General features: G+C 44.6%; 1 protein-coding gene across 5 annotated transcripts in view; it reads left to right on the forward strand.

Annotated features, from left to right (window-relative positions):
• The window catches only part of LOC115157548 (ran-binding protein 3), a 37,435-nt gene extending 16,527 nt beyond the window's left edge, over positions 1-20,908 (forward strand). For all 5 annotated transcript variants that reach the window (XM_029705904.1, XM_029705908.1, XM_029705905.1 and 2 more), the window contains 4 exons: positions 3,327-3,447; positions 15,008-15,150; positions 16,395-16,575; positions 19,208-20,908. In XM_029705904.1, coding sequence (XP_029561764.1) covers positions 3,327-3,447; positions 15,008-15,150; positions 16,395-16,575; positions 19,208-19,251 — 489 coding nt within the window. In that variant the 3' untranslated portion in view covers positions 19,252-20,908. The remainder of the gene's footprint in view (positions 1-3,326; positions 3,448-15,007; positions 15,151-16,394; positions 16,576-19,207) is intronic.
• The last annotated feature ends 4,620 nt before the right edge of the window (positions 20,909-25,528 follow it).

Below are 25,528 nucleotides of genomic sequence, written 5' to 3' on the forward strand. Positions count from 1 at the left end.
CTACCACTAGAGTGAAAGCACCGCCAGCATTCAAAAGTGACCAAAACATCAGCCAGGAAGCATAGGAACTGAGAAGTGGTCTGTGGTCCCCACCTGCAGAACCACTCCTTTATTGGGGGTGTCTTGCTAATTGCCTATAATTTCCACCTGTTGTCTATTCCATTTGCACAACAGCATGTGAAATGTATTGTCAATCAGTGTTGCTTCCTAAGTGGACAGTTGGATTTCACAGAAGTGTGATTGACTTGGAGTTACATTGTGTTGTTTAAGTGTTCCTTTTATTTTTTTGAGAAGTATGTGTGTGTATATATATATATATATATATCTCTCTCTCAGCAAAAAAAGAAACGTCCCTTTTTCAGGACCCTGTCTTTCAAAGATAATTTGTAAAAATCCAAATATCTTCATTGTAAAGGGTCTAAACATAAACAATTAATGAACATGCACCTGTGGAACAGTCGTTAAGACAATAACAGCTTACAGACGTTTGGAATTTAAGGTCACAGTTATGAACACTTAGGACACTAAGGAGGCCTTTCTACTGACTCTGAAAAACACCAAAAGAAAGATGCCCAGGGTCCCTGCTCATCTGCGTGAACGTGCCTTAGGCATGCTGCAAGGAGGCATGAGGACTGCAGATGTGGCCAGGGTAATAAATTGCAATGTCTGTACTGAGAGATGCCTAAAACGGCGCTACAGGGAGACAGGATGGACAGCTGATCGTCCTCGCAGTGGCAGACCACGTGTAACAACACCTGCACAGGATCGGTACATCCGAACATCACACCTGCTGGACAGGTACAGGATGGCAACAACTGCCCGAGTTACACCAGGAACGAACAATCCCTCCATCGTGCTCAGACTGTCCGCAATAGGCTGAGAGAGGCTGGACTGAGGGCTTATAGGCCTGTTGTAAGGCAGGTCCTCACCAGACATCACCGGCAACAATGTCGCCTATGGGCAGAAACCCACCGTTGCTGCACCAGACAGGACTGGCAAAAAGTGCTCTTCACTGACGAGTTGTGGTTTTGTCTCACCAGGGGTGATGGTCGGATTTGCGTTTATCGTTGAAGGAATGAGCGTTACACCGAGGCCTGTACTCTGGAGCAGGATCGATTTGGAGGTGGAGGGTCCGTCATGGTCTGGGGTGTCGTGTCACAGCAACATCGGACTGAGCTTGTTGTCATTGCAGGCAATCTCAACGCGGCGCGTTACAGGGAAGACATCCTCCTCCCTCATGTGGTACCCTTCCTGCAGGCTCATCCTGACATGACCCTCCAGCATGACAGTGCCACCAGCCATACTACTCGTTCTGTGCATGATTTCCTGCAACACAGGAATGTCAGTGTTCTGCCATGGCCATCGAAGAGCCTGGATCTCAATCCCATTGAGCATGTCTGGGACCTGTTGGATTGGAGGGTGAGGGCTAGGGCCATTCCCCCCAGAAATGTCCGGGAACTTGCAGGTGCCATGATGGAAGAGTGGGGCAACATCTCACAGCAAGAACTGGCAAATCTGGTGCAGTCCATGAGGAGGAGATGCACTGCAGTACTTAATGCAGCTGGTGGCCACACCAGATACTGACTGTTACTTTTGATTTTTGACCCACCCCCCTTTGTTCAGGGAGACGTAACATTTATGTTAGTCACATGTCTGTGGCACTTGTTCAGTTCATGTCTCAGTTGTTGAATCTAGTTGTGTAAATATTTGTATGAACATATGTTAAGTTTGCTGAAAATAAACAGCAGTTGACAGTGAGGACGTTTCTTTTTTTGCCGAGTGTGATATATATATATATATATATATATATAATCTCGTTCTGTTGGTGGCAAGAATTGTGTATAATTTAAATTGAAAAACTTTTGTACCAGTTTGTAAACCATGTGCCAGGAAATCGGTACATCAAAACTCTCTTCCCATTTATTTTGCAACCTCTATGGCACAGCTGTCCACATTTTTGTCCTCAAAATGAAACTGGTATATTCTATTTATGCCAATTCCTTTCAGCCAAATAGTATATTTTAATATATGGCAGACAAACAAGTTCTCTACCTTCTCCCTTTTCCACTTGCCTCCTCCATGTTTGTGGTAATGCTGCAATCAGTTGGTTGCTAGTTTATATTGAACAGATATTCCCGTATATTTTCGATAGCTGCATATGTGACATAGCTCCACTGTTTCTATTGTTAGGTTCTTATTTTTGAGAGTAAATAACTCCCAGACATTAGAGAAGCTTAACCAAGTTTAATTCTGCCCAAAGGGTCTTTTTAAAGCTGTAATTCAGACCGCCAAACATTTCTCACCATCTTAGGTATATATGTCCCACTTAAGACACTCGTCCTTCTCTCCAAACCCTTATTACTCCCTTTAGGGGACCTGACCTGACCTCAACCCCTCCTTCACCTAATCCACAGATGTCCATCCGCTCCCCTATAGCAATCTTGTGATCTCCTCCTGTCCACCCAGCACATTCCACAGCCACTCTTTCTACAGATCTCACTCCTTTATATACTATGCGTCTGATCTATCATGTCTTTGAATATCTCAATGTTCAAAATTTTGAATCCAACACTATTCATAATATCATTAGAAAATATAATAAAACATGTATGTTTTTTTTTTTTTTTTTTAGAAATCAGTATATTTGTGTTTAACCATAACATTTAATATTTTCTGGAGGATGAAATTGTAAGCCGCTTTGTATGGCTTGTTTGAGAAAAGGTGATACTTTAAACACAATTTCATTTTCAATTAGTGGGAAATGAGAAGTTGTAATCTGTATGAAGGTAAAAAGGCCATTTTTGAACAAAGGATGATCCTTTCTTAATAATCTACTGGAGAACCATTTTGGGTTTAAGTATAATTTATGTATGAGTGAAGCTTTTAGTGAGAGGTTTAAAGCTTTTATTTTTTTATAATTTTAGCCCCCTAAACTCATATTTGATATTTTTAACTAGGCAAGTCAGTTAAGAACAAATTCTATTTTACAATGACAGCCAAACCCGGGCGATGCTGGGCCAATTGTGCACCACACTATGGGACTCCCAATCACAGCCAGATGTGATGCAGCCTGGATAAATAAGCACATTTTAATTTTGTCTGGCTTAGCATTCCAAATAAAATCATAATCTTTTCTCATATGACTTAAAAAGGAGTCGTCTGGGGTAGGCAGCGCTATTAGTAATGAATTAAACAGCGATAGGACCAAAGAGTTAATCAATGTGATTTTTCCCATAAATAGACAAGTATTTACCTCTCCATGGTTGCAGAATCTTATCTATTTTTGCAAACTTTCTATTGAAATTGATTTGTTGTCTCTCCCTCAGGTCCAGTGCAAGTTGTTTGTGTTTGACATGACGGCCCAGTCGTGGATAGAGCGAGGTCGAGGGCTGCTCAGGCTTAATGACATGGCATCCACAGATGACGGATCATTACAGTCACGCCTAGGTAGGTGCACAAACCTGTACACATTCATGGATGTTTGTTTGTCTCAGTAACTTACAGGATAACTCAGTCTTCCTAAGAACCTAACACAGTCGTCATGGTTTTTGGGATTGAACATTCCAAAAAGGATTGAAGGAATACAATGCCTTCCGAAAGTAATCATAACCCCATGACTTATTTCACATTTTGTTGTTACAGCCTGAATTCAAAATGGATTATATTTATAATTTTTCTCACCCATCTACACCCCATAATGACAAAGTGAAAACATGTTTTTAGAAATGCTTGAAAATGAAATGAATAAATATCTAATTTACATACAGTACCGGTCAAAAGTTTGGACACACCTACTCGTTCCAGGGTTTTTATTTATTTTTATTCAATTGTAAAATAATATTGAAGACAAACTATGAAATAACATGCATGGAATCATGTAGAAACCAAAAGTGTTAAACAAATCCAAATATATTTTATATTTGAGATTCTTCAAAGTAGCCACCCTTTGCCTTGATGACAGCTTTGTACACTCTTGACATTTTCTCAACCAGCTTCATGAGGTAGTCACCTGGAATGATTTTCAATTAACAGGTGTGCCTTGTAAATTTGTGGAATTTCTTTCCTTAATGCATTTGAGCCAATCAGTTGTTGTGACAAGGTAGGGGTGGTATACAGAAGATAGCCTGTAACGAAATGTGGAAAAAGTCAAGGGGTCTGAATACTCTCCGAATGCACTGTATATGTGTTCCTCAGTGATCTGTCTAATTACCCTGTGTATATATCAATCAATCAAATGTATTTATGAAGCCCTTTTTAAATCAGCAGATGTCACAAAGTGCTATACAGAAACCCAGCCTAAAACCCCAAACAGCAAGCAATGCAGATGTAGAAGCGCGGTGGCTAGGAAAAACTCCCTAGAAAGGCAGGAACCTAGGAAGAAACCTAGAGAGGAACCAGGCTCTGAGGGGTGGCCAGTCCTCTTCTGGCTGTGCCGGGTGGAGATTATAAGAGTACATTGCCAATTTAAAGGCCAGATTGTTCTTCAAGATGTTCAAACGTTCATAGATGACCAGCAGGGTCAAATAATAATCACAGTGGTTGTAGAGGGTGCAACAGATCAGTACCTCAGGAGTAAATGACAGTTGGCTTTTCATAGCCAAGCATTCAGAGGTCGAGACAGCAGGTGCGGTAGAGAGAGAGTCGAAAACAGTAGGTCTGGGACAAGGTAGCACGTCCAGTGAACAGGTCAGGGTTCCATAGCCGCAGGCAGAACAGTTGAAACTGGAGCAGCAGCACGACCAGGTGGACTGGGGACAGCAAAAAGTCATCAGGCCCGGTAGTGCTGAGGCATGATCCTTGGGCTCAAGTCCTCCGGGAGAGAGGGGAAGAATTAGAGGGATCACACAGGACACCAGATAATACAGGAGAATTACACCAGATATAACAGACTGACCCTAGCCCCCCGGCACATAGAGACTATTGCAGCATAGATACTGAGACAGTGGGTCGGTGGACACTGTGGCCCTGTCCTGACGATAGCCCCAGACAGGGCCAACCAGGCAGGATATAACCCCACCCACTTTGCCAAAAACAGACCCCACACCACTAGAGGGATATCAACAGACCACCAAGTTACTACCTTGAGACCAGGCTGTGTATTGCTCACAAAGATGTCTTCCACACTGTGTTCTCCAGTGATCTGGCTGTAACTACCCTGTATATATCTGTTCTCCAGTGATCTGGCTGTAACTACCCTGTATATTTCTGTTCTCCAGTGATCTGGCTGTAACTAGGTGACCTAAACTGGGACATGCTTAACACCCCAGCCACCCTACAATCTAAGCTTGATGGCCTCAATCTCACACAGATTGTCAATGAACCTACCATGTACCACCCCAAAGCCATAAACACTGGCACCCTCATAGATATCATCCTAACCAACTTGCCCTCTAAATACACCTCTGCTGTTTTTAACCAAGATCTCAGCGATCACTGCCTTATTGCCTGCATCCGTAATGGGTCAGCGGTCAAACGACCTCCACTCATCACTGTCAAACGCTCCCTGAAACACTTCAGCGAGCAGGCCTTTCTAATCGACCTGGCCCGGGTATCCTGGAAGGATATTGACCTCATCCCTTCAGTAGAGGATGCCTGGTTATTTAAAAAAAAATGCCTTCCTCACCATCTTAAATAAGCATGCCCCATTCAAGAAATTTAGAACCAGGAACCGATATAGCCCTTGGTTCTCTCCAGACCTGACTGCCCTTAACCAACACAAAAACATCCTGTGGCGTTCTGCATTCACATCGAACAGCCCCCGTGATATGCAACTTTTCAGGGAAGTTAGAAACCAATATACACAGGCAGTTAGAAAAGTAAAGGCTAACTTTTTCAAGTAGAAATTTACTTCCTGCAACACAAACTCCAAAAAGTTCTGGGACACTGTAGTCCTTGGAGAATAAGAGCACCTCCTCCCAGCTGCCCACTGCACTGAGGATAGGAAACTCTGTCACCACCGATAAATCCACTATAATTGAGAATTTCAATAAGCATTTTTCTATGGCTGGCAATGCTTTCCACCTGGCTACCCCTACCCCGGTCAACAGCACTGCACCCCCCACAGCAACTCGCCCAAGCCTTCCCCATTTCTCCTTCTCCCAAATCCAGTCAGCTGATGTTCTGAAAGAGCTGCAAAATCTGGACCCCTACAAATCAGCTGGGCTAGACAATCTGGACTCTTTCTTTCTAAAAATTGTCTGCCGAAATTGTTGCAACCCCTATTACTAGCCTGTTCAACCTCTCTTTCGTGTCGTCTGAGATTCCCAAAGATTGGAAAGCAGCTGCGGTCATCCCCCTCTTCAAAGGGGGGGACACTCTTGACCCAAACTGCTACAGACCTATATCTATCCTACCCTGCCTTTTTTAAGGTCTTCGAAAGCCAAGTCAACAAACAGATTACCAACCATTTCGAATCCCACCGCACCTTCTCCGCTATGCAATCTGGTTTAAGAACTGGTCATGGGTGCACCTCAGCCACGCTCAAGGTCCTAAACGATATCTTAACCGCCATCGATAACAAACAATACTGTGCAGCCGTATTCATTGACCTGGCCAAGGCTTTCAACTCTGTCAATCACCACATCCTTATCGGCAGACTCAATAGCCTTGGTTTCTCAAATGATTGCCTCGCCTGGTTCACCAACTACTTCTCTGATAGAGTTCAGTGTGTCAAATCGGAGGGCCTGTTGTCCGGACCTCTGGCAGTCTCTATGGGGGTGCCACAGGGTTCAATTCTCGGGCCAACTCTTTTCTCTGTAGACATCAATGGTGTCGCTCTTGCTGCTGGTGAGTCTCTGATCCACCTCCTACGCAGACGACACCATTCTGTATACTTCTGGCCCTTCTTTGGACACTGTGTTAACTAGCCTCCAGACGAGCTTCAATGCCATACAACTCTCCTTCCGTGGCCTCCAACTGCTCTTAAATACAAGTAAAACTAAATGCATGCTCTTCAACCGATCGCTGCCTGCACCTGCCCGCCCGTCCAGCATCACTACTCTGGACGGTTCTGACTTAGAATATGTGGACAACTACAAATACCTAGGTGTCTGGTTAGACTGTAAACTCTCCTTCCAGACTCACATCAAACATCTCCAGTCCAAAGTTAAATCTAGAATTGGCTTCCTATTTCGCAACAAAGCATCTTTCACTCATGCTGCCAAACATACCCTCGTAAAACTGACCATCCTACCGATCCTCGACTTCGGCAACATCATTTAGAAAATAGCCTCCAATACCCTACTCAACAAATTGGATGCAGTCTATCACAGTGCCATCCGTTCTGTCACCAAAGCCCCATATACTACTGTCAAGTCCTCCTCTTGTTCACCATCCAAAGGACACAGGGACAACTCAATTTTCCGACTCAATCTTTTTTATTTTTAGTTTGCCTTCAGTTGATTGGTCTGTCCAGTAAATTAGCCAGTAAATTAGGTTGTAAACCTTTAAAGACAGAACAAAAAGTTACCATCTTAATTAAACATTTTAATGAACTTAAATTAGTTTAAACATGTAAATAACATTCTAAATAACTAATATGAATTAATCATTTAAGCCTTTTACCATTGGCGTCTTTGGACTGAACCTGTGAGGGAACTTGGAGTTTTCCCTCTGAAGTTTGTTCTTCTGAATGACTGACGCCCTCCATGCCTTCACAGGTGCTCCAAATAAGTGAAAATGATTGATCAGGTGACAAGCAGCTGGTTTGCTGCTGCTGGTGCACTCTGGGAAGTGTAGTTCTTTGACTCACTCCTGATATTCAGCTCAACACCTCCCACTTGAGCTCCTGGTTTGTTTCAAATCCAGAGAGGTCACAAGCCCTTCACACCTCTGTTTGTTCTTCAATGGGTAGTAGAATGACAAGGCGTCTGACATCTCTATGAAGAATTGTACCTGGGATTTTGGTTTGAAGCCTCTTCGTTCTTTCACCGTTTGCTCTTGTGGGTCCTTTTTTGCTGTTTGACTTTGTGATGTGAACAGGATAGCTGGGAAAAGTCTTCACAAGTACATCTCTAACGATGCCTTTGCTGTCAGCATTGACACCGACCCCTCTAGCCAGCTTGTACTGTCCTCTTAGCGCGTTTTGGTCAGCCAACCAGACCACATCTCCAACAGCAACATTTCTCTTTTTGGTGTGCCATTTGTTCCTTATGAACAGATTAGGTCCAGCCAATTGGCTCCACTTCTTCCAGAAACGGCTTACCTCTGCTTGAATATGTTTAAGTCTTTTGTAAGGGTAGCCATCAAACTGGAAATCTCCAGGGTCTCCCTTTGGATTGGTACGTCCTAAAAGCAGAGAATTCGGGGTGATGTACTCTACACAGTCTTCTCTGCTTTGAGTTCTTGCATCAATGGGTCTCTCATTAGCAAGGTTGGCTGCCATGAAGAGAAAAGTTTGGAATTCTCCCCACGTAAAACCACCATCTCCACCAAGGTTGCTCAACGCCCGCTTCACTACTTTGACAGCTGCCTCTGCGGCACCATTCCTATGGGGAGAGTCTGCAGGGTGGATCTTCCATGACCATTCTGTACCATGCTTGGCAGCTGTGTCTTCAAGTTCAGACTTATTTTGTTGGTTAAAGAATTTTTGAAGTGCGGGTTTGGCTCCCACAAAGTTTGTGCCAGGGTCTGACCAGAGTTTCCTGGGGTGTCCTCTCAGTGAAGTGAACCTTTGATAGGCTAGCAGGAATCCTTCAGATGACATGTCACTCACCACTTCAGTGTGTATGGCTCGGGAAGCCATGCAGCAGAAGACTATTCCCCATACTTTGAGTCTAGTTCTCTTCTTGACCTCATCTTTCACTTCATAAGGGCCGAACAGGTCCATGGCGGTGAATTCAAAAGGTGCAGCTGGGCCTGTTCGTTCTAGAGGCAGGTCAGCCATGATTTGTTGACACTGTTTTGCCTTGTTTTTCCTGCAGACCACACAGCTGTCAACCATTTTCTTGGCTAGTCTACGGCCTTTTATTACCCAGGCTTTCTTCCTCATCCGGAGAAGGGTTCCCGCCACTCCCTCGTGGTTTGCTTTGTGGGATTCTTGTGCCAGCAGTATAGACACCCATGCTTCAAAGGGTAAAACTGGCACGGCTGTCTTATCTTCGTTGAATGTCTGAATTCTGCCTCCACAAACTAGCAGCCCAGACTTCACATCTTTGTACACTGTCAGTCTGCTTAGAGTTGTGTCTGAAAAATCTGTACCTTCTTGAGCTGCGAGAAAAAGGTCTTTTGAGTGCATCTTCATGTTCTTTGACAGTCGGCACAGCTTGCTTGGGTGATCTTACCTCCCTCTTTGCCTGTTTAGGGGCCCGGCCCTTCCTCTTCAGCCACTGCTTGGCTGCTAGACAAACCCAGGCAACGACTCTCACCAGTTTGGACAGGCTACTGAATCTTCTTACCTCCACAAGATCTTTAACCCAACCAGTGGGCTTCCTTCTAAGAAGAGTTGGGTTCACCACAGGTATTCCCTCTTGAGTTTCACTCTTTGGACTTTCCTGAGTGCCTTGTAGGTCTTCTTTCTGCTGACTACTTCTCGCTTCAGCTCTTGTCAAGGCACCTGAGAATGCCTTCCTCTGGAGCTTGTTTACACTCTCCCTGGCATGAGCTGCAACCTCTCCAGCTGATTTTATAGGCCACTCCTCCACTGGCCACTTTAGGAACTCTGGTCCCTCTTGCCATGTGGAATTCTCCTTCAAATCTTCAGGAGCACCCCCTCTTGTTATGATGTCAGCTATGTTTAGATCCCCACGGATCCACCACCAGTCTTGCACTTGTCCAGCCTTCTGGATTTCACCCACTCTGTTTGCAAAGAATGTTTTGTACCCATAACTGACTCTTTGAATGGCTCCCAAGACCGTTTGACTGTCAAGTAGATGGAACCATCTCTCGATCTTCATTCGAGCATGCTTTTCCACATACTTCCTGATCCTGGCTGCGAAGACAGCACCACAGATCTCAGCTTTTACAGCGTCTCCCTTCTGATCCAGGGGTGTCAGCTTGGCTTTTGATTCAACAAGTCTAACTTTAGTGCCTTGACTTGTCTCCCATCTTAAGTACATCACAGCTCCATAGGTTTTATCACTTCCATCAGAGAATGTGATGCCCCACGGTTTCCCTTCCCAGCCAGCTGGTGTGAGGCTCCTGTGGAATTTCACCTCTCCAAGCTGCACATATTCTTCAAAAAGCTGAATGGCTTCTTCCCTGAGGCTTTCTGAGAGAGGTTGGTCCCAGGTTTCTTGGGTTAGTTTCCCACCCCCTCCCTCTTGGAATGCTTTTCGAACAAGAATTGCTCCCTTCTGTTTGGCAGGTGTAACTAAGCCAATTGGGTCGTACAGTCCAGCCACTTGGCTTAAGAGGGCCCTCCGAGTCAGTGGGTTAGGTGTCTCAGTTCTCACCTCCTCCTTGAGAAGATTTTTCCCAACTCTCATCTTCTTTTTCCTTTTTGAAAAGTTAACTGAGGTTAACATGTAGAGCTTGTCTTCATCCATTCGGTAGCCGATACCCAAGGCTTTGTTGTCTTCGTCCCTCATTTGATTTGGAAGAATTAAGGTTTTGCTTTGTGCCTTTGATAGACCCTCCACCTCCATTCCTTGCCTCCCACTTTGCCCTGACCGGACCCATGGTTTGAGGATGAACCCTCCAGCTTTCAAGATCTCTTCTACATTTGCTGTGATTTTGTCAAGTTTATCCAGGTCATTTTGGGAGGTTAAGAGGTCATCCACATAACTGTCCTCTTCAATGACTCTGCGCTCATCCTCCAAGTGAAGAAAGTTGGGCAGGCGTGCTGTTTCCCTCATAGCCAACTGAGCAATGCAACCAGCAGGTCTGTCCCCAATGTTGACTCTGGTTATTGCATATTTGCTTATCTCTTCAACTGGGCTGTCCCTCCAGAGGAACCTGTGAAGATGCATCTCACGCTCCTCCAGCCATACAGAGTTGTACATCTTTTTGATGTCTCCTAGAGATGCATACGTCCCCTCTCTGAACCTCAGCAAGACAGCTCTTATAGGGTTGAGAACGTCTGGTCCCTTCAGAAGAAGATCATTCATACTCACGCCTTTGTATTTCTGGCTACTATTCCATACAATACTAACCGGTGTTGTTACCGAATGAGGGTTTGGTGCCACCAGGTGGCTTACGTACCACACTGGTCCATTCCACTCGTCCATGATTTTGTTGGTGAGTTTTATGGCTGCGCCTCGCTCGACCATTTCATGGATTTGGGTAGCATATGCGACTTTCCAGTCTGGCTCTCTGCTTAGTTGTTTTTCCATCCTTAAGAAACAAGCCTGGACTGCACTTTTGTTATTCGGGAGAGAGGCTGGATCTACCGTCCAAGGATACTTTGCATCCCAATGTGGAGCCAGTGTGTGAGCATCCCCCTTCTCGTAGGTGAGGCCTCCTTTAATGATCTCCAGTTCCCTCTCCTCTGCCAGGGTAATTTCTTTTCCTCCCGGTGGACAGTTTCCACATCGGCATCCTCCACATCTTGGCTCACATGCAGCTCTGATGCTGTCCCAGTGCCACCACTCAAGGAACTCACGGTTACTGGCAGCTGTAAATTTGGTCAGAGTCACATCCTCCTGCTGTAGCTGGACTGTGTCAGTTGTTGGACTTGTGATTTCTTGATATTTGACAGCTGCTGTCCTCATGGAGCGAGCAAAGTGTGTTTTGGACTCATATAGTGCAACCTCCACTTCTTCAAATAAGTCGGGATGTGCTCCACCCACTGTTTTCCCTAATGGACCCTCCCACAAGACGAGGTCTCCCATGATTTTTACCCTCTGGGGAGCGAGTCTTCCCTCTCGGTGGCTAATGAGAAGTTCGACCTCTTCTGGCCTTTCCAATTCTGTAAGTTTGACTTCTGGGAAGAATTTTTTCAACTTCTCAGGTTCAATTACTTGATGCACTCTGGCGATTTCATCCAAGCCGTAGCAGACCATTTCATGAGCTCTCTCTGTCCCTTTAGGTGTCTTGACTCTGACTTTGAGGAGATACCTTAGTGTATTCACTTTCATGGTCATACCACCAACCCCATGAACAACTAAAGTTATCTTCATGTCTTAACCTCAGTCTTTCAGCAGCCTTATGGGTAATGTAGTTTGTGTCTGAAGCAAGGTCAATTAAAGTCCCAATCTTCTGCCCTGCATTCGCCGTGACTTGCATCAACATCATGATGACAGGAAGTTCAGTGAGCCCATTCCTCTGCAGAAGCTCAGACTGGCCTGAAGCATTGAGTGTCACTGCGGTTTTGTTGGTGTTGGTGAAAGCCTTTCTGCATCGATTTGCCATTTCCTGGGAAAGTTCAGACAAGATCTTCTCTTGTTCCTCTGTTAGCTTGCTTTCACCTTTGCCGTCTCTTCCACTCTTTCTCTCTTCCCCTCTTTTGACTTCTCCTTTTGGGCAGAGGAAAAAATGGTGGTCTGGGGCACCACCTTCCCTTTTACAGTCTTTGTTTCTGCATAGGAAAGTGTCTCTGCAGTATCCATCTTCATCATGGCATCCGAGACATTTTCTGCATGCTCCCAGCTTTCCTAATACAGTTTTCTTTTCCGGTAGCTTAAGTCTTTTGAACTTTCTACAGAAGAAGATCTTGTTTTTGTGCCCACTATCACCACATACACCACATACCTCATCAAGCTCTTCTTTCCTTGTGGTTTTTTTTGAGGCCATCTTTCTGTCATACTTCTTGTCCAAACGATCCGATTTTTCCACCTTCTCCTCAGTTCTGAGCTGTTCGAGTCTCTCCAGTATTCCTTCTTGACTTTTCAGGAACTTCAAGAGCATGACAAAGTGGTTGTCTGATGTGACATCGTTTCTGGGTTCAACCATGAACATAACCCAGTCTCTTTTAATGAAGTCAGGCAACTTGCTTTCAATGGATCTAATTACCAGTGGGTTATTTATGGCTCCAGAGTTTCCTAACTCTGTGAGATCTGCTAGAGCCTTCTCCACTGACTGTATGAGATCAATGACCTTTCTTGGTTGGTTCCCTTTCACATGTGGCATCTTCTCCAGCTCTTCCAGGATTTCCACTATGATGGTTGACTTGTTGCCATACCTGTTCTCCAGGACTCTGAACATGTCATCGGCAGTGGTGTAGGTTGAAAGTCTGAGGTCTTTTGAGATTTTGTCATCCACACTCTCCAGGAGTTGAATTTTCTTAACTTCAGTTGATCCGGATGGCTCTCCCTGCTTTTGCAGGCTTTCCCAGTCTTTCCTCCATCTGTGATATTCTCTCCTGCTTCCATTGAAGATAGGTAGAGAGATTGGCTTGATTCTCACTATTGGTGTGGATGTTGCCGGTTGGTGTAGTAGTTTCACTCCTGTGCCTCGCTCATTGGTCGTCCGTGCAGTGGCAAATTCAGGTCTCCTTGACTCAAGCCTGTAGTAGAATGCTCTTACGTCCTTGACTCTTCCATCTAATTCGTCTTTTAATTCTACAGGGATCCATCGCTCCCATGATAACATTGCTGAGATGGCCTCTTTTATCCTCTTGTCCAAGAAAGCGAGGTGCACTTCATAGCCCTCTAAATTGGCACTTTCCACTGGTACATAAGCCACTTTATCATTGGCTTTTTCTGCTTCCAGGATTGCCACAAGAAGTTCACTCCTTCCATACCTCGACCACAGGTTTGTTTGAACAATGTCTCTTATTTCCGCCAACTTTGTTTCACCTTCATTTACAGATCTATCAATGTCAGCCTCTTGCTGTTCATTAAGACCTGGTTCCTCATCCTCAGTCATGTCAGCCTCCAGTCCAATCCTGTAGTCATCGTTGGCATCGAGCATCTTTCTGAAACAATCTGAAAGCTTAGCGAATTCCTCCTTTAACTCCACTTGAAGCATGCTGCTTGCTCCTCTTGAAATGAAGTTGGCTTGTCTGGTGAAGCTGCTTTTTGCAGTGGTCCTCTCCTTTTTGAGCTGCTGGACCGACTTCCCCAGGACATCTTCCGCCATCTTGACTTCCTCTGCGTCAACAGCTTATTTCTGGATCTGAAGCCGTTTATCCTCAGGGCCAGGCCGCTCCGCGTGGTTTACAACTGTCAAGTCCTCCTCTTGTTCACCATCCAAAGGACACAGGGACAACTCAATGCTTCAGGCCAGTCTGAGCTTCTGCAGAGGAATGGGCTCACTGAACTTCCTGTCATCATGATGTTGATGCAAGTCACGGCGAATGCAGGGCAGAAGATTGGGACTTTAATTGACCTTGCTTCCACCACTGCGACCTGTACGCTCTCGTTGGCTGGCCCTCGCTTCATACTCGTCGCCAAACCCACTGGCTCCAGGTCATCTACAAGACCCTGCTAGATAAAGTTCCCCCTTATCTCAGCTCGCTGGTCACCATAGCAGCACCCAACTGTAGCACGCGCTCCAGCAGGTATATCTCTCTGGTCATCCCCAAAGCCAATTCCTCCTTCGGCCGCCTTTCCTTCCAGTTCTCTGCTGCCAATGACTGGAACGAACTACAAAAATCTCTGAAACTGGAAACACTTATCTCCCTCACTAGCTTTAAGCACCAGCTGTCAGAGCAGCTAACAGATTACTGCACCTGTACATAGCCCATCTATAATTTAGCCCAAACAACTACTTCTTCCCCTACTGTATTTATTTTGCTCCTTTGCACCCCATTATTTCTATTTCTACTTTGCACTTTCTTCCACTGCAAATCTACCATTCCAGTGTTTTACTTGCTATATTGTATTTACTTCGCCACGGTGGCCTTTTTTGCCTTTACCTCCCTTATCTCACCTCATTTGCTCACTTTGTATATAGACTTATATTTCTACTATATTATTGACTGTAGGTTTGTTTTACTCCATGTGTAACTCTGTTGTTGTTTGTGTCAAACTGCTTTGCTTTATCTTGGCCAGGTCGCAATTGTAAATGAGAACTTGTTCTCAACTTGCCTACCTGGTTAAATAAAGGTGAAATTTAAATAAAATATATCTGTGTTGTCCAGTGATCTGTCTGTAACTACCGTGTGTGTGTGTGTGTGTGTCTTCCCCAGTGATGCGGACCCAGGGCAGCTTAAGGTTGATCCTGAACACCAAGCTGTGGCCCCAGATGCAGGTGGACAAGGCCAGCGAGAAGAGTGTCCGCGTCACTGCCATGGACACAGAGGACCAGGGGGTCAAAGTGTTCCTAATATCGGTACAGTACCATCCCCTAGTCTGCACCAGGCATACGGCACCACCCCCTAGCCTGCATCACGCATACGGCACCATCCCCTAGTCTGCATCAGGCATACGGCACCACCCCCCTAGTCTGCATCAGGCATACGGCACCACCCCCCTAGTCTGCATCACGCATACGGCACCACCCCCCTAGTCTGCATCACGCATACGGCACCACCCCCCTAGTCTGCATCACGCATACGGCACCACCCCCTAGCCTGCATCACGCATACGGCACCATCCCCTAGTCTGCATCAGGCATACGGCACCACCCCCCTAGTCTGCATCAGGCATACGGCACCACCCCCCTAGTCTGCATCACGCATACGGCACCACCCCCCTAGTCTGCATCACGCATACGGCACCACCCCCCTAGTCTGCATCACGCATACGGCACCACCCCCTAGCCTGCATCACGCATACGGCACCATCCCCTAGTCTGCATCAGGCATACGGCACCACCCCCCTAGTCTGCATCAGGCATACGGCACCACCCCCCTAGTCTGCATCACGCATACGGCACCACCCCCCGTAATGGGCGTGGCCAATGGTGCAGTTTGAGGCCCTATTGGCTGCCGAGACGATATTGCTGTTTTTACAGCAAATTTCCTGCAATTCTACACATTTTGCCATGGCTTATGCCGTGTTCTTACGCTGCAGTGTCTGAGTGACTCAAACATAACAAAATCAATGGGAGCCCCCCCCCCCCCCCCATGCCATGACATTCTCCCTGACTGTCTAGTTTTTATTTCAGCGCTTGTTAGATCTCAAAGATGATCTTGCTACATTATCTTTTCTACATACTTTTATATCTGGTTTTAGTCATTTAAGTTTACACTGAAAACTTTTTACCGTCTGGGGAAAAAGTAAATAAAACAATTGAAGAATAAAACTGCGTCACTGCTAAATACATATAGAGGGGAACAATGGTGTCTGTCGAGATGTTGTTTATCTCTTGTCTTTGTGGATCCTCATGGATCTGGCCTTAAATCTCCACCCGGCACAGCCGGAAGAGGACTGACCACCCCTCAGAGCCATGTTCCTTTCTAGGTTTCTTCCTAGGTTCCTGCCTTTTTCTAGGAAGTTCCTAGCCACTGTTCTTCTGCGTTGCTCACTCTTTGGGGTTTTAGGCTGGGTAATCAGTAAAGCACTTTGTGACGACTGCTAATGTAAAAAAGGGCTTTTATAAAATAAATGGGATTTTAATTTGTTGGTTTGCAGGCCAGTTCTAAGGACACAGGTCAGCTTGCTGCAGCGCTGCACCATCGTATCCTGGCCCTGAAGAGCCGTGCGGACCAGGAGCCCCATGAGGCCCCGGCTACAGACTGCGTCCCTGAGGCTGACCTGCCCCACTCTGAGGGGGACAGCGATGAGGAAGACCAGGTCAACAACTCAGCAGCAGGTCTGTACCTAGCTACCTCTCTAGTGGTATTAGTGGGTGGGTGTGTCATTCAATCAGTTTTTGTGAGACTTCAAGGTTCTTCAACTGCCTTTTGTGGTACTTGTGTACTTTTAGTCAGTATGTCTACCCATATCTCTCCAGTCACTATTACTAGTGTGTCCAGTCATCAGACCTGCCAACCTACACGCATTCTGCGTACCATGCACACAATTTGAGATCAAAGCACGCTCGTACAAAAAACTACCATTTAAAATAGGCTTCTAGTTGGCTCATTCTGGTGTTTGACTCAACCATCTGAAGTTGGAACTGAGCCAATCAGAGGACTGGTTTCTTCCCTCCAGCTGGATGGCAGCTCCCCGCCCTGCCCCCCGTAGTCATGGTTTCTTCCCTACAGCTGGATGGCAGCTCTCTGTTTGTTGACATCAATGATGTGTGAGGGGGGAAAAAGGGTAGGTAAAATGGCGAATGAACTGTTTGCCAAATACATTTTCCAAAATTGTATCTAAGTCAGGCGCACAACCACTTTTTTAATTGTCTCCTTAGCTAAGGCGTCATTACGACGAAGGTAAATAGCTACAGCGTTTAGTCAACTAAAATAGCACTTTCTTGCCCGCGCATGCTTTGATCTCCGCAACGGTAGTAGGCGGGAGCGCATTGACGAGCAAGAAAACGTGTGTGTGATGCTGCGGTAGTTCGCGTCGCTGCGTGGATGGAAACGGACAAGGCAGAGAACTTTTCCGCTAATACCGTCGTTAACGTAACGCTATGTTGGACTGTTAACGATTAGTAGGCCTATGTTAATTAAACAGTTCTTGATCTGTAGGCTGCTAAATAGTGATAATAGTCAGTTCACCAATGACAACAAGGCATGTTGAATACTAGGTAGCCTAGTAGTCAGACCTAACTTGATGGATTATGTCAGGGATGGAGATCTGCAACAAGCTCCTATAGGCCTAGTTCACTTGTTTCATATTCCCAACTAGACTACATCCAGTAATTTAATTATTCTGAATTTTCTCCCCAAACAAAATGAAAGAAGTCAGTTTACATTTTCACTAGACTATCCACATAGACACCTATTCATTAGGAAAATCATTACTCCTAAATGTAACCTGGAAACATTTGAAAGTGTCATTGAGACTTCTGTGTTAGCTACATTGTTTGATATAATTTATGACTCTAGGTTTCAGGAAATGGCATTTACTGGTAAAAAAAAAATATATATATAAAAAAAATCTAAATGCTCCAACTTCCTGAGGGGGAAGTAAACTGTCCCGTTCTGGACCTGCCTAACCCAAGGCCTACATCAGCACCACCTTGTCAGAGAATACTAGGGAGCGACCTGGGGGTGTATTCAATCGCCCATCTGTTGCAAAAAAAATCTTAAACGTAGCAAACGGAATGAAACTGGAAGGGACTTACCTGAATTTGTCCAATAGATCCCCCGTTCTTCATTTTTCAACACATCATTTTTCATTATGAAGCTTACTGGTAGTCCCTAGTCACGTGATGTTTGTTTACCTGCACACGGCGACGAGATACCGGAGCCTTGAGTCACTGAGTGTTTTGCAGTACAGCACATGCCAGGTGATGTAGTTACAGTATGGAATTCACAACTAGATGTCTTTTATTCCTATTAACTGTCAAATGTGCTAAATGCTCTGCAGTTGCTTTGCTAATTTAGTAGCCAGTTAGCTACCTAGTTAGCTACCTAGCTAGCTACATTCAAAATCAAGCTTTGCTTGGTAACAGCAGAGAATCCCCTCTTGGATCAAGAGCCTTGCTGTCTAATATTTGTTTTGTGCATGCAGCAAACTGTGAGTAGCATTTTTCAGTTACTTGTATAACTTTTTATTAGCTGGGATGTCTGTTCTACAAATACTTTATGTTCAGAGACTGTATAAAATGTTCGCAATGCGCTCGTTAGCATTTATTTAGCATCTTCTATGTGATTTTACATGTACTTGTTAGCATTGCTGACCTTCGGATTACAGAGGATCAGTGGGGTTTGAAAATAGAGCTCCTTGTGTTCAGTGCCGGTATAAAGTTATAACAATCTGGATACCGCCCAAGCCTACAATTCTAGTTTGTCCAGTCACTGTTCGGCTGCTCTGCAATTTTGCTGTTTTCAAAGCCAATTTCCTGCAATTCTACACATTTTGCCATGGCTTATGCCATCTAAATGACTCAAACATAACAAAATCAATGGGGACTCCATGACATTTTTGGAATTTCAGATTCTCCCTGACTGTCTAGTTTTTATTTTGGTGATTGTTAGATCTTATTTTAAAAAATAGGATAGGATAAAGTAATCCTTCTAACCCCCCCCCCGAAAGATTTAGATGCACTATTGTAAAGTGGTTGTTCCACTGGATATCATAAGGTGAATGCACCAATTTGTAAGTCGCTCTGGATAAGAGCGTCTGCTAAATGACGTAAATGTAAATGTAAAATATATATAAAATAATATTGCTCCATTCTATTTTCTACATTCTTAATATCTGGTTTTAGTCCTTTTTAAGTTTACACTGAAAACAATTTACCATCCAGAAAATGATTCCTGTGTGCCACTGCTAAATGCATATAGGGCAAACCCTTGACTGTATTATATTAACAGTGTTCTGTCCTGCAGGTAACTCCGAGGGAGGGGAGACCCAGGCTGCTGGGAACACATAGCATTAGTCACCCTAAAGGACTGCCTGTCAGGATACTGCTGCTGTTTAAGGGGCATTTTACTGCAGGCATCCCCACGGACACCCCACCTTGACCAACATGGGTCCTTCAGACCAGTACTTTTGGATATTTAGAATTCTAGCTCCAGGATTTAAAAAAAAAAACAAAGAAACTGCTGGAGTATCTCTCACCCTAACTTTTTCCTTTGCATTCAAAAAAAGTAAACATCTGGAGTTATTTTAATTTTTTTTCTTGGGCTGCAATAAGAAACCACAGCTTTTTGGGGGAGGTTTGTGACTTGGCTTCTCATCATATTGATGAGTGTGAGGGTGCTTTCCTCTCTGACATTTTGAGGTATGACACATGTTTTAAGAATGCAGTTTCTACTATGGGACCTTTCTACTCACCCACACGTCTTGGACCCACCCGACCAGCCCCTGCTCCAGAGGAACTCATGGCTGTCACCGTGTGCCGATCTGTCTTATGGTCAGTCATTTGACTGGTCCTTCATCGGGCTCACCATCCCCATCCATCCAGCTCTCACATGTCGAATAGTTTCAGGATATGTCATTTATTTGTGGTCATCAATTTCATGAGTTATCTAACAACACCTAATATGCACTGTGTTTCTAATGTCTACGTCTAGTCCTAATCACTCAGTCTTGAAATGATAGCAGTTTCTTATTTCCTATCTAGTAAATAAATGACAAACAAATACAACTCTTGTGGGTTAATGCTCCAAGGATAACCAACGGAGCATGTCCCAATAATATCTCCTTTCTCCTGAAAGTGTGTACTCGTTCAGTCTGAGCAGGTTCGACCGGAGCCCATTGAGATACAATACTTCCCACACATCTAAAAGCATTGGATTGGTGGCGTCCATCGTTTTAAACACATTTCCATTCAAATCAGTGGAGAGAAGTGTACACTTTTTGGAGGAAAGAGAGTTGGGACAAAACCAAGGATTCACCTGGAAAATGTCTCTAAAATTGATGACTTTGTATCATCTAGTCATTGACCCTGTTATGTATCTCAAGAAAGTAACTCAACAAAATCTATCTACATTTTGTATGCCATGGTTTTCATTTCTGACATTTGAGAGTTTTATATTGTGTTGATACAGTATTATTTGTTGTTTGATATTATATAAACAGTTTATCCATTTTCAATTCATTTGGAGAGAAAAAAAAATCAACTGGAATGAAGATTTATTTTGTCTGGGGGGGACAAAAATGGGAGTTAATTCAAACAACCATACTACCCTTGAATGTCATGTACATTTGAATATAGGCCGTGGCTGCAGAATACTTTTCTGGGATCCAAGGAGTCTGTGTGTGCGGATGACGTTCTACTATGTTCTGTTATTTAGAATATCATTAAATGATCTTGCAGACATTGATTAATCTTTTAATCTTAACTTTATTAAACAAGCACCATTTGTCTGAATAGGTCTGTTCTCTACGACTAGAGCAGAGAATATACACATGTACAGAACGTGATCCGCACAGAAGCAGATCCTGAGAAAGGAGGATCCGCATCCACGCCGTTGAATATATTAATTATCCTTTAGTTAGCGATCCACAGCTACTCCGTTGAATATATTATTCTTTAGTAATCGTTCTCAACTCCTCTCTTTACAAAATAAAACATTTCGGACTGACTTATGTATTTTTCATTATGAAACCTTCAAACACTAATAATTTCTCCCATATGGCAAAGAGCTGAAATAGGGACAGCAGATTAATGTACCTACAAAAGCAATGACACTCATTCATTCACAATGTGCAGTGGGAAGGAAGCTTGAAGTTTCCATTTAATTTGACAAGTTTCTGTTAAACGTTTACTTCAAACTGAAACCTTTTTAGGGACATAATGGTTTCACAGTATGTTACGTGATAGCCAGTGTTGCCAGGTCGAGCTAAAATTTCTAGCACAATGACCACTCAAAACCCACCCACAAGACCTGAAAACTAGCCCACATTTCTGTTCCAGCAGCAAGAGAGGAGTTTGTACATTTATCCAGTAGTTGTCTCCATAATGACAATCTAAATATTTATGGTCAAATTGCTTCTCTGCATTAATCCCTTTATTATGGGTTCGTCACACCAAATGATTTAATCTGAATTATAAACTGGGTGGTTGGAGTCCTGAATGCTGATAACAAATATATGTTTTACCTTTATTTAAGTCAGTTAAGAACAAACTCTTATTTTCAAAGACAGCCTAGGAACAGTGGGTTAACTGCCTTGTTCAGGGACGGAACAACAGATTTTTACCTTGTCAGCTCGGGGATTTGATCTTGCAACCTTTCAGTAACTAGTCCAACGCTCTAACCACTAGGCTACCTGATACAGCCGTGGCGTATAAGACTGTATACCACGCGTATGACAAAAAAAGTTTTTACCGCTCTAATTGCGTTGATAACCAGTTTATAATAGCAATAAGGCACCTCGGGGGTTTGGTATATTTGTCAATATACCACAGCTAAGGGCTGTATCCAGGCACTCCTCGATGCGTCGTGTATAAGAACAGCCCTTAGCCGTGATATATTAGCCATATACCACACCCCCTTGTGCCTTAACTATAGAAGTGATTGATAGTGAATGGTTAAGCCATACATTTTTTTCAAGAAAATATTGTAAAATAGTGTTGTCACATTGCTCTAAAATAATCATATTCCTTTAAACTGTAGGCTGTCATTGTAAATAAGAATTTGTTCTTAACTGACTTGCCTAGTTAAAGGTTAAATAAATACTTTATAAGAATGTATAAAAATCTAAAAGCCCAAACAGTTTGTTTTTTGGCATCTTTTATTTCATAATAAATGTCAATGTGTAGAGATAAGTACTCACCAAAACAGTAGTGCTGGTTTGCTAGTAGCCCGCCATATAGAGCAGGCCTGGGCAATTATTTTCCATGGAGGGCCACATTATAATATATTTTTGCCATCGTGGTCCAGAATCATATTACAGGATTATATATCATGTGTATGACTGTGTTGACAGATATATCTACTGTAAATCACGTCCAGATATGCTACTTATTTAACTTTTTAAACATGCACAGAAATAAACCACATCCATAATCTCCTTTTGGTAGGTATTTTCATTATTAAACATGCAATGAACTACACAGGGAAAAGTACACTGCATTCAGCACCACGGACAGCACTCTTGTTAACGGGTATGCACAAAAAACAAAGAGCTCAACATTACATTTAAACTACTCAGTGTGCGGAGTGAAGTCTCTGATGGGAATTGACTAGAGCAGTGAAGTCATGTATAGTTTCTGACGTCACTATGCGCAGGATTGCTGAGAGGTGAGAGTCAATAAGAGATGATCTGTGCCTTGACTTGTTATACACTGCTCAAAAAAATAAAGGGAACACTTAAACAACACAATGTAACTCCAAGTCAATTACACTTCTGTGAAATCAAACTGTCCACTAAGGAAGCAACACTGATTGACAATAAATTTCACATGCTGTTGTGCAAATGGAATAGACAACAGGTGGAAATTATAGGCAATTAGCAAGACACCCCCAATAAAGGAGTGGTTCTGCAGGTGGGGACCACAGACCACTTCTCAGTTCCTATGCTTCCTGGCTGATGTTTTGGTCACTTTTGAATGCTGGCGGTGCTTTCACTCTAGTGGTAGCATGAGACGGAGTCTACAACCCACACAAGTGGCTCAGGTAGTGCAGCTCATCCAGGATGGTACATCAATGCGAGCTGTGGCAAGAAGGTTTGCTGTGTCTGTCAGCGTAGTGTCCAGAGCATGGAGGCGCTACCAGGAGACAGGCCAGTACATCAGGAGACGTGGAGGAGGCCGTAGGAGGGCAACAACCCAGCAGCAGGACCGCTACCTCCACCTTTGTGCAAGGAGGAGCAGGAGAAGCACTGCCAGAGCCCTGCAAAATGACCTCCTGCAGGCCACAAATGTGCATGTGTCTGCTCAAACGGACAGAAACAGACTCCATGAGGGTGGTATGAGGGCCCGACGTCCACAGGTGGGGGTTGTGCTTACAGCCCAACACCGTGCAGGACGTTTGGCATTTGCCAGAGAACACCAAGATCGGCAAATTCGCCACTGGCGCCCTGTGCTCTTCACAGATTAAAGCAGGTTCACGCTGAGCACATGTAACAGACGTGACAGAGTCTGGAGACGCCGTGGAGAACGTTCTGCTGCCTGCAACATCCTCCAGCATGACCGGTTTGGCGGTGGGTCAGTCATGGTGTGGGGTGGCATTTCTTTGGGGGGCCGCACAGCCCTCCATGTGCTCGCCAGAGGTAGCCTGACTGCCATTAGGTACCGAGATGAGATCCTCAGACCCCTTGTGAGACCATATGCTGGTGCGGTTGGCCCTGGGTTCCTCCTAATGCAAGACAATGCTAGACCTCATGTGGCTGGAGTGTGTCAGCAGTTCCTGCAAGAGGAAGGCATTGATGCTATGGACTGGCCCGCCCATTCCCCAGACCTGAATCCAATTGAGCACATCTGGGACATCATGTCTCGCTCCATCCACCAACGCCATGTTGCACCACAGACTGTCCAGGAGTTGGAGGATGCTTTAGTCCATGTCTGGGAGGAGATCCCTCAGGAGACCATCCGCCACCTCATCAGGAGCATGCCCAGGCGTTGTAGGGAGGTCATACAGGCACGTGGAGGCCACACACACTACTGAGCCTCATTTTGACTTGTTTTAAGGACATTACATCAAAGTTGGATCAGCCTGTTGTGTGGTTTTCCACTTTATACTTCACAAAACTGAATGCAGTTTTGTGAAAAGTCCTTGCTGCTTTTGCAACTGAGAAAGCAACTCTTTTGACGCACTTGCCCTCTGCTCAGAAGACATATTTCTATATTTCTCTGCATGCTTCGTCTGGAAGTGTCGGGACAAGTTGTAGTCTTTCAAGACAGCGATGCTCTCTTAGCACACTAAGCACACAGCTTTCCCTGATACCTCAATAAATAAATATTTCGATGTCCACTCTTGCTGGAACACCCTACGTTCACTGTCTGCTTTCCTTTTCTTTGAAATCTTTGAAAAACGAATTTCCCCGTAATTTCTAGCTAGCTACTATTTGTCCTCGTATTTATACGTGCCTTCAAAATGAATGTCCCACAAGCGGTGGGAGTTAAATCATTATACAAAGGCAAGTATTCGTTGGGCTTTTAATTTGAATAACAAATACGTTTTTCAAAACTTTACTATCGCAAATTCTTTATGTGATCTGAGCATGATTCAGCGGGCCGTATTGAATCAGGTCGCGAGCCGCATACGGCCCCCGGGCTGGCATTGCCCAGACCTGATCTAGAGGATGAGGTGATCCCAGCACAAGTTGATGCTGCTGCTGCCATTCCCCATATGTTGCTCTACAGAGAGTAGAGGAACAGACAGAGATATAATGAGCGATGAGTTATATACAAGGCGGAATGAGACTTTATAGACAGATGATTGAAGGAAGTGTCTTTGTGTTCTGCTCCCCCCAAAGTGCTGGGTTAGACCAACCAGGAGCTCCACTAGCAGGTTGAAGTGCTGGGTTAGACCAACCAGGAGCCCCACTAGCAGGGTGAAGTGCTGGGTTAGACCAACCAGGAGCTCCACTAGCAGGTTGAAGTGCTGGGTTAGACCAACCAGGAGCTCCACTAGCAGGTTGAAGTGCTGGGTTAGACCAACCAGGAGCCCCACTAGCAGGTTGAAGTGCTGGGTTAGACCAACCAGGAGCCCCACTAGCAGGGTGAAGTGCTGGGTTAGACCAACCAGGAGCCCCACTAGCAGGTTGAAGTGCTGGGTTAGACCAACCAGGAGCCCCACTAGCAGGTTGAAGTGCTGGGTTAGACCAACCAGGAGCCCCACTAGCAGGTTGAAGTGCTGGGTTAGACCAACCAGGAGCCCAACTAGCAGGGTGAAGCCATTTCTTGGACCTTAGGGGACATTAGGAAAAAAGGGTTCCAGCCAGTGAAAGGCCAAAGGAGGTACATGCTGGTGATCCCCATACAAGTTGGTTCTGCTGCCACTTCCTTCTGTCATCTGTCATCACCCTGCTTTTTTCTTGTGTTTGTGTGATATGAGAGTTTCTTGCCGTTGTATCTTATCACCACACAGTGGCTTCTTGGTAGTGACATCAGTACTTTCAACAATAATCAATGAGTACGACTCATTCCCAATATCATTTATTAGTTCCTCATGCGCTGCGGCAGCCCTATAACTGCATTTATGAGCGCTGTGCATTTTGTTCTGTGGACATTGATTACCTTTCTTTGCAATGTCTTCAAC

The sequence above is a fragment of the Salmo trutta genome, chromosome 21 (genome assembly GCF_901001165.1).
Source record: "Salmo trutta chromosome 21, fSalTru1.1, whole genome shotgun sequence".
NCBI classification, from domain to species: domain Eukaryota; kingdom Metazoa; phylum Chordata; class Actinopteri; order Salmoniformes; family Salmonidae; genus Salmo; species Salmo trutta.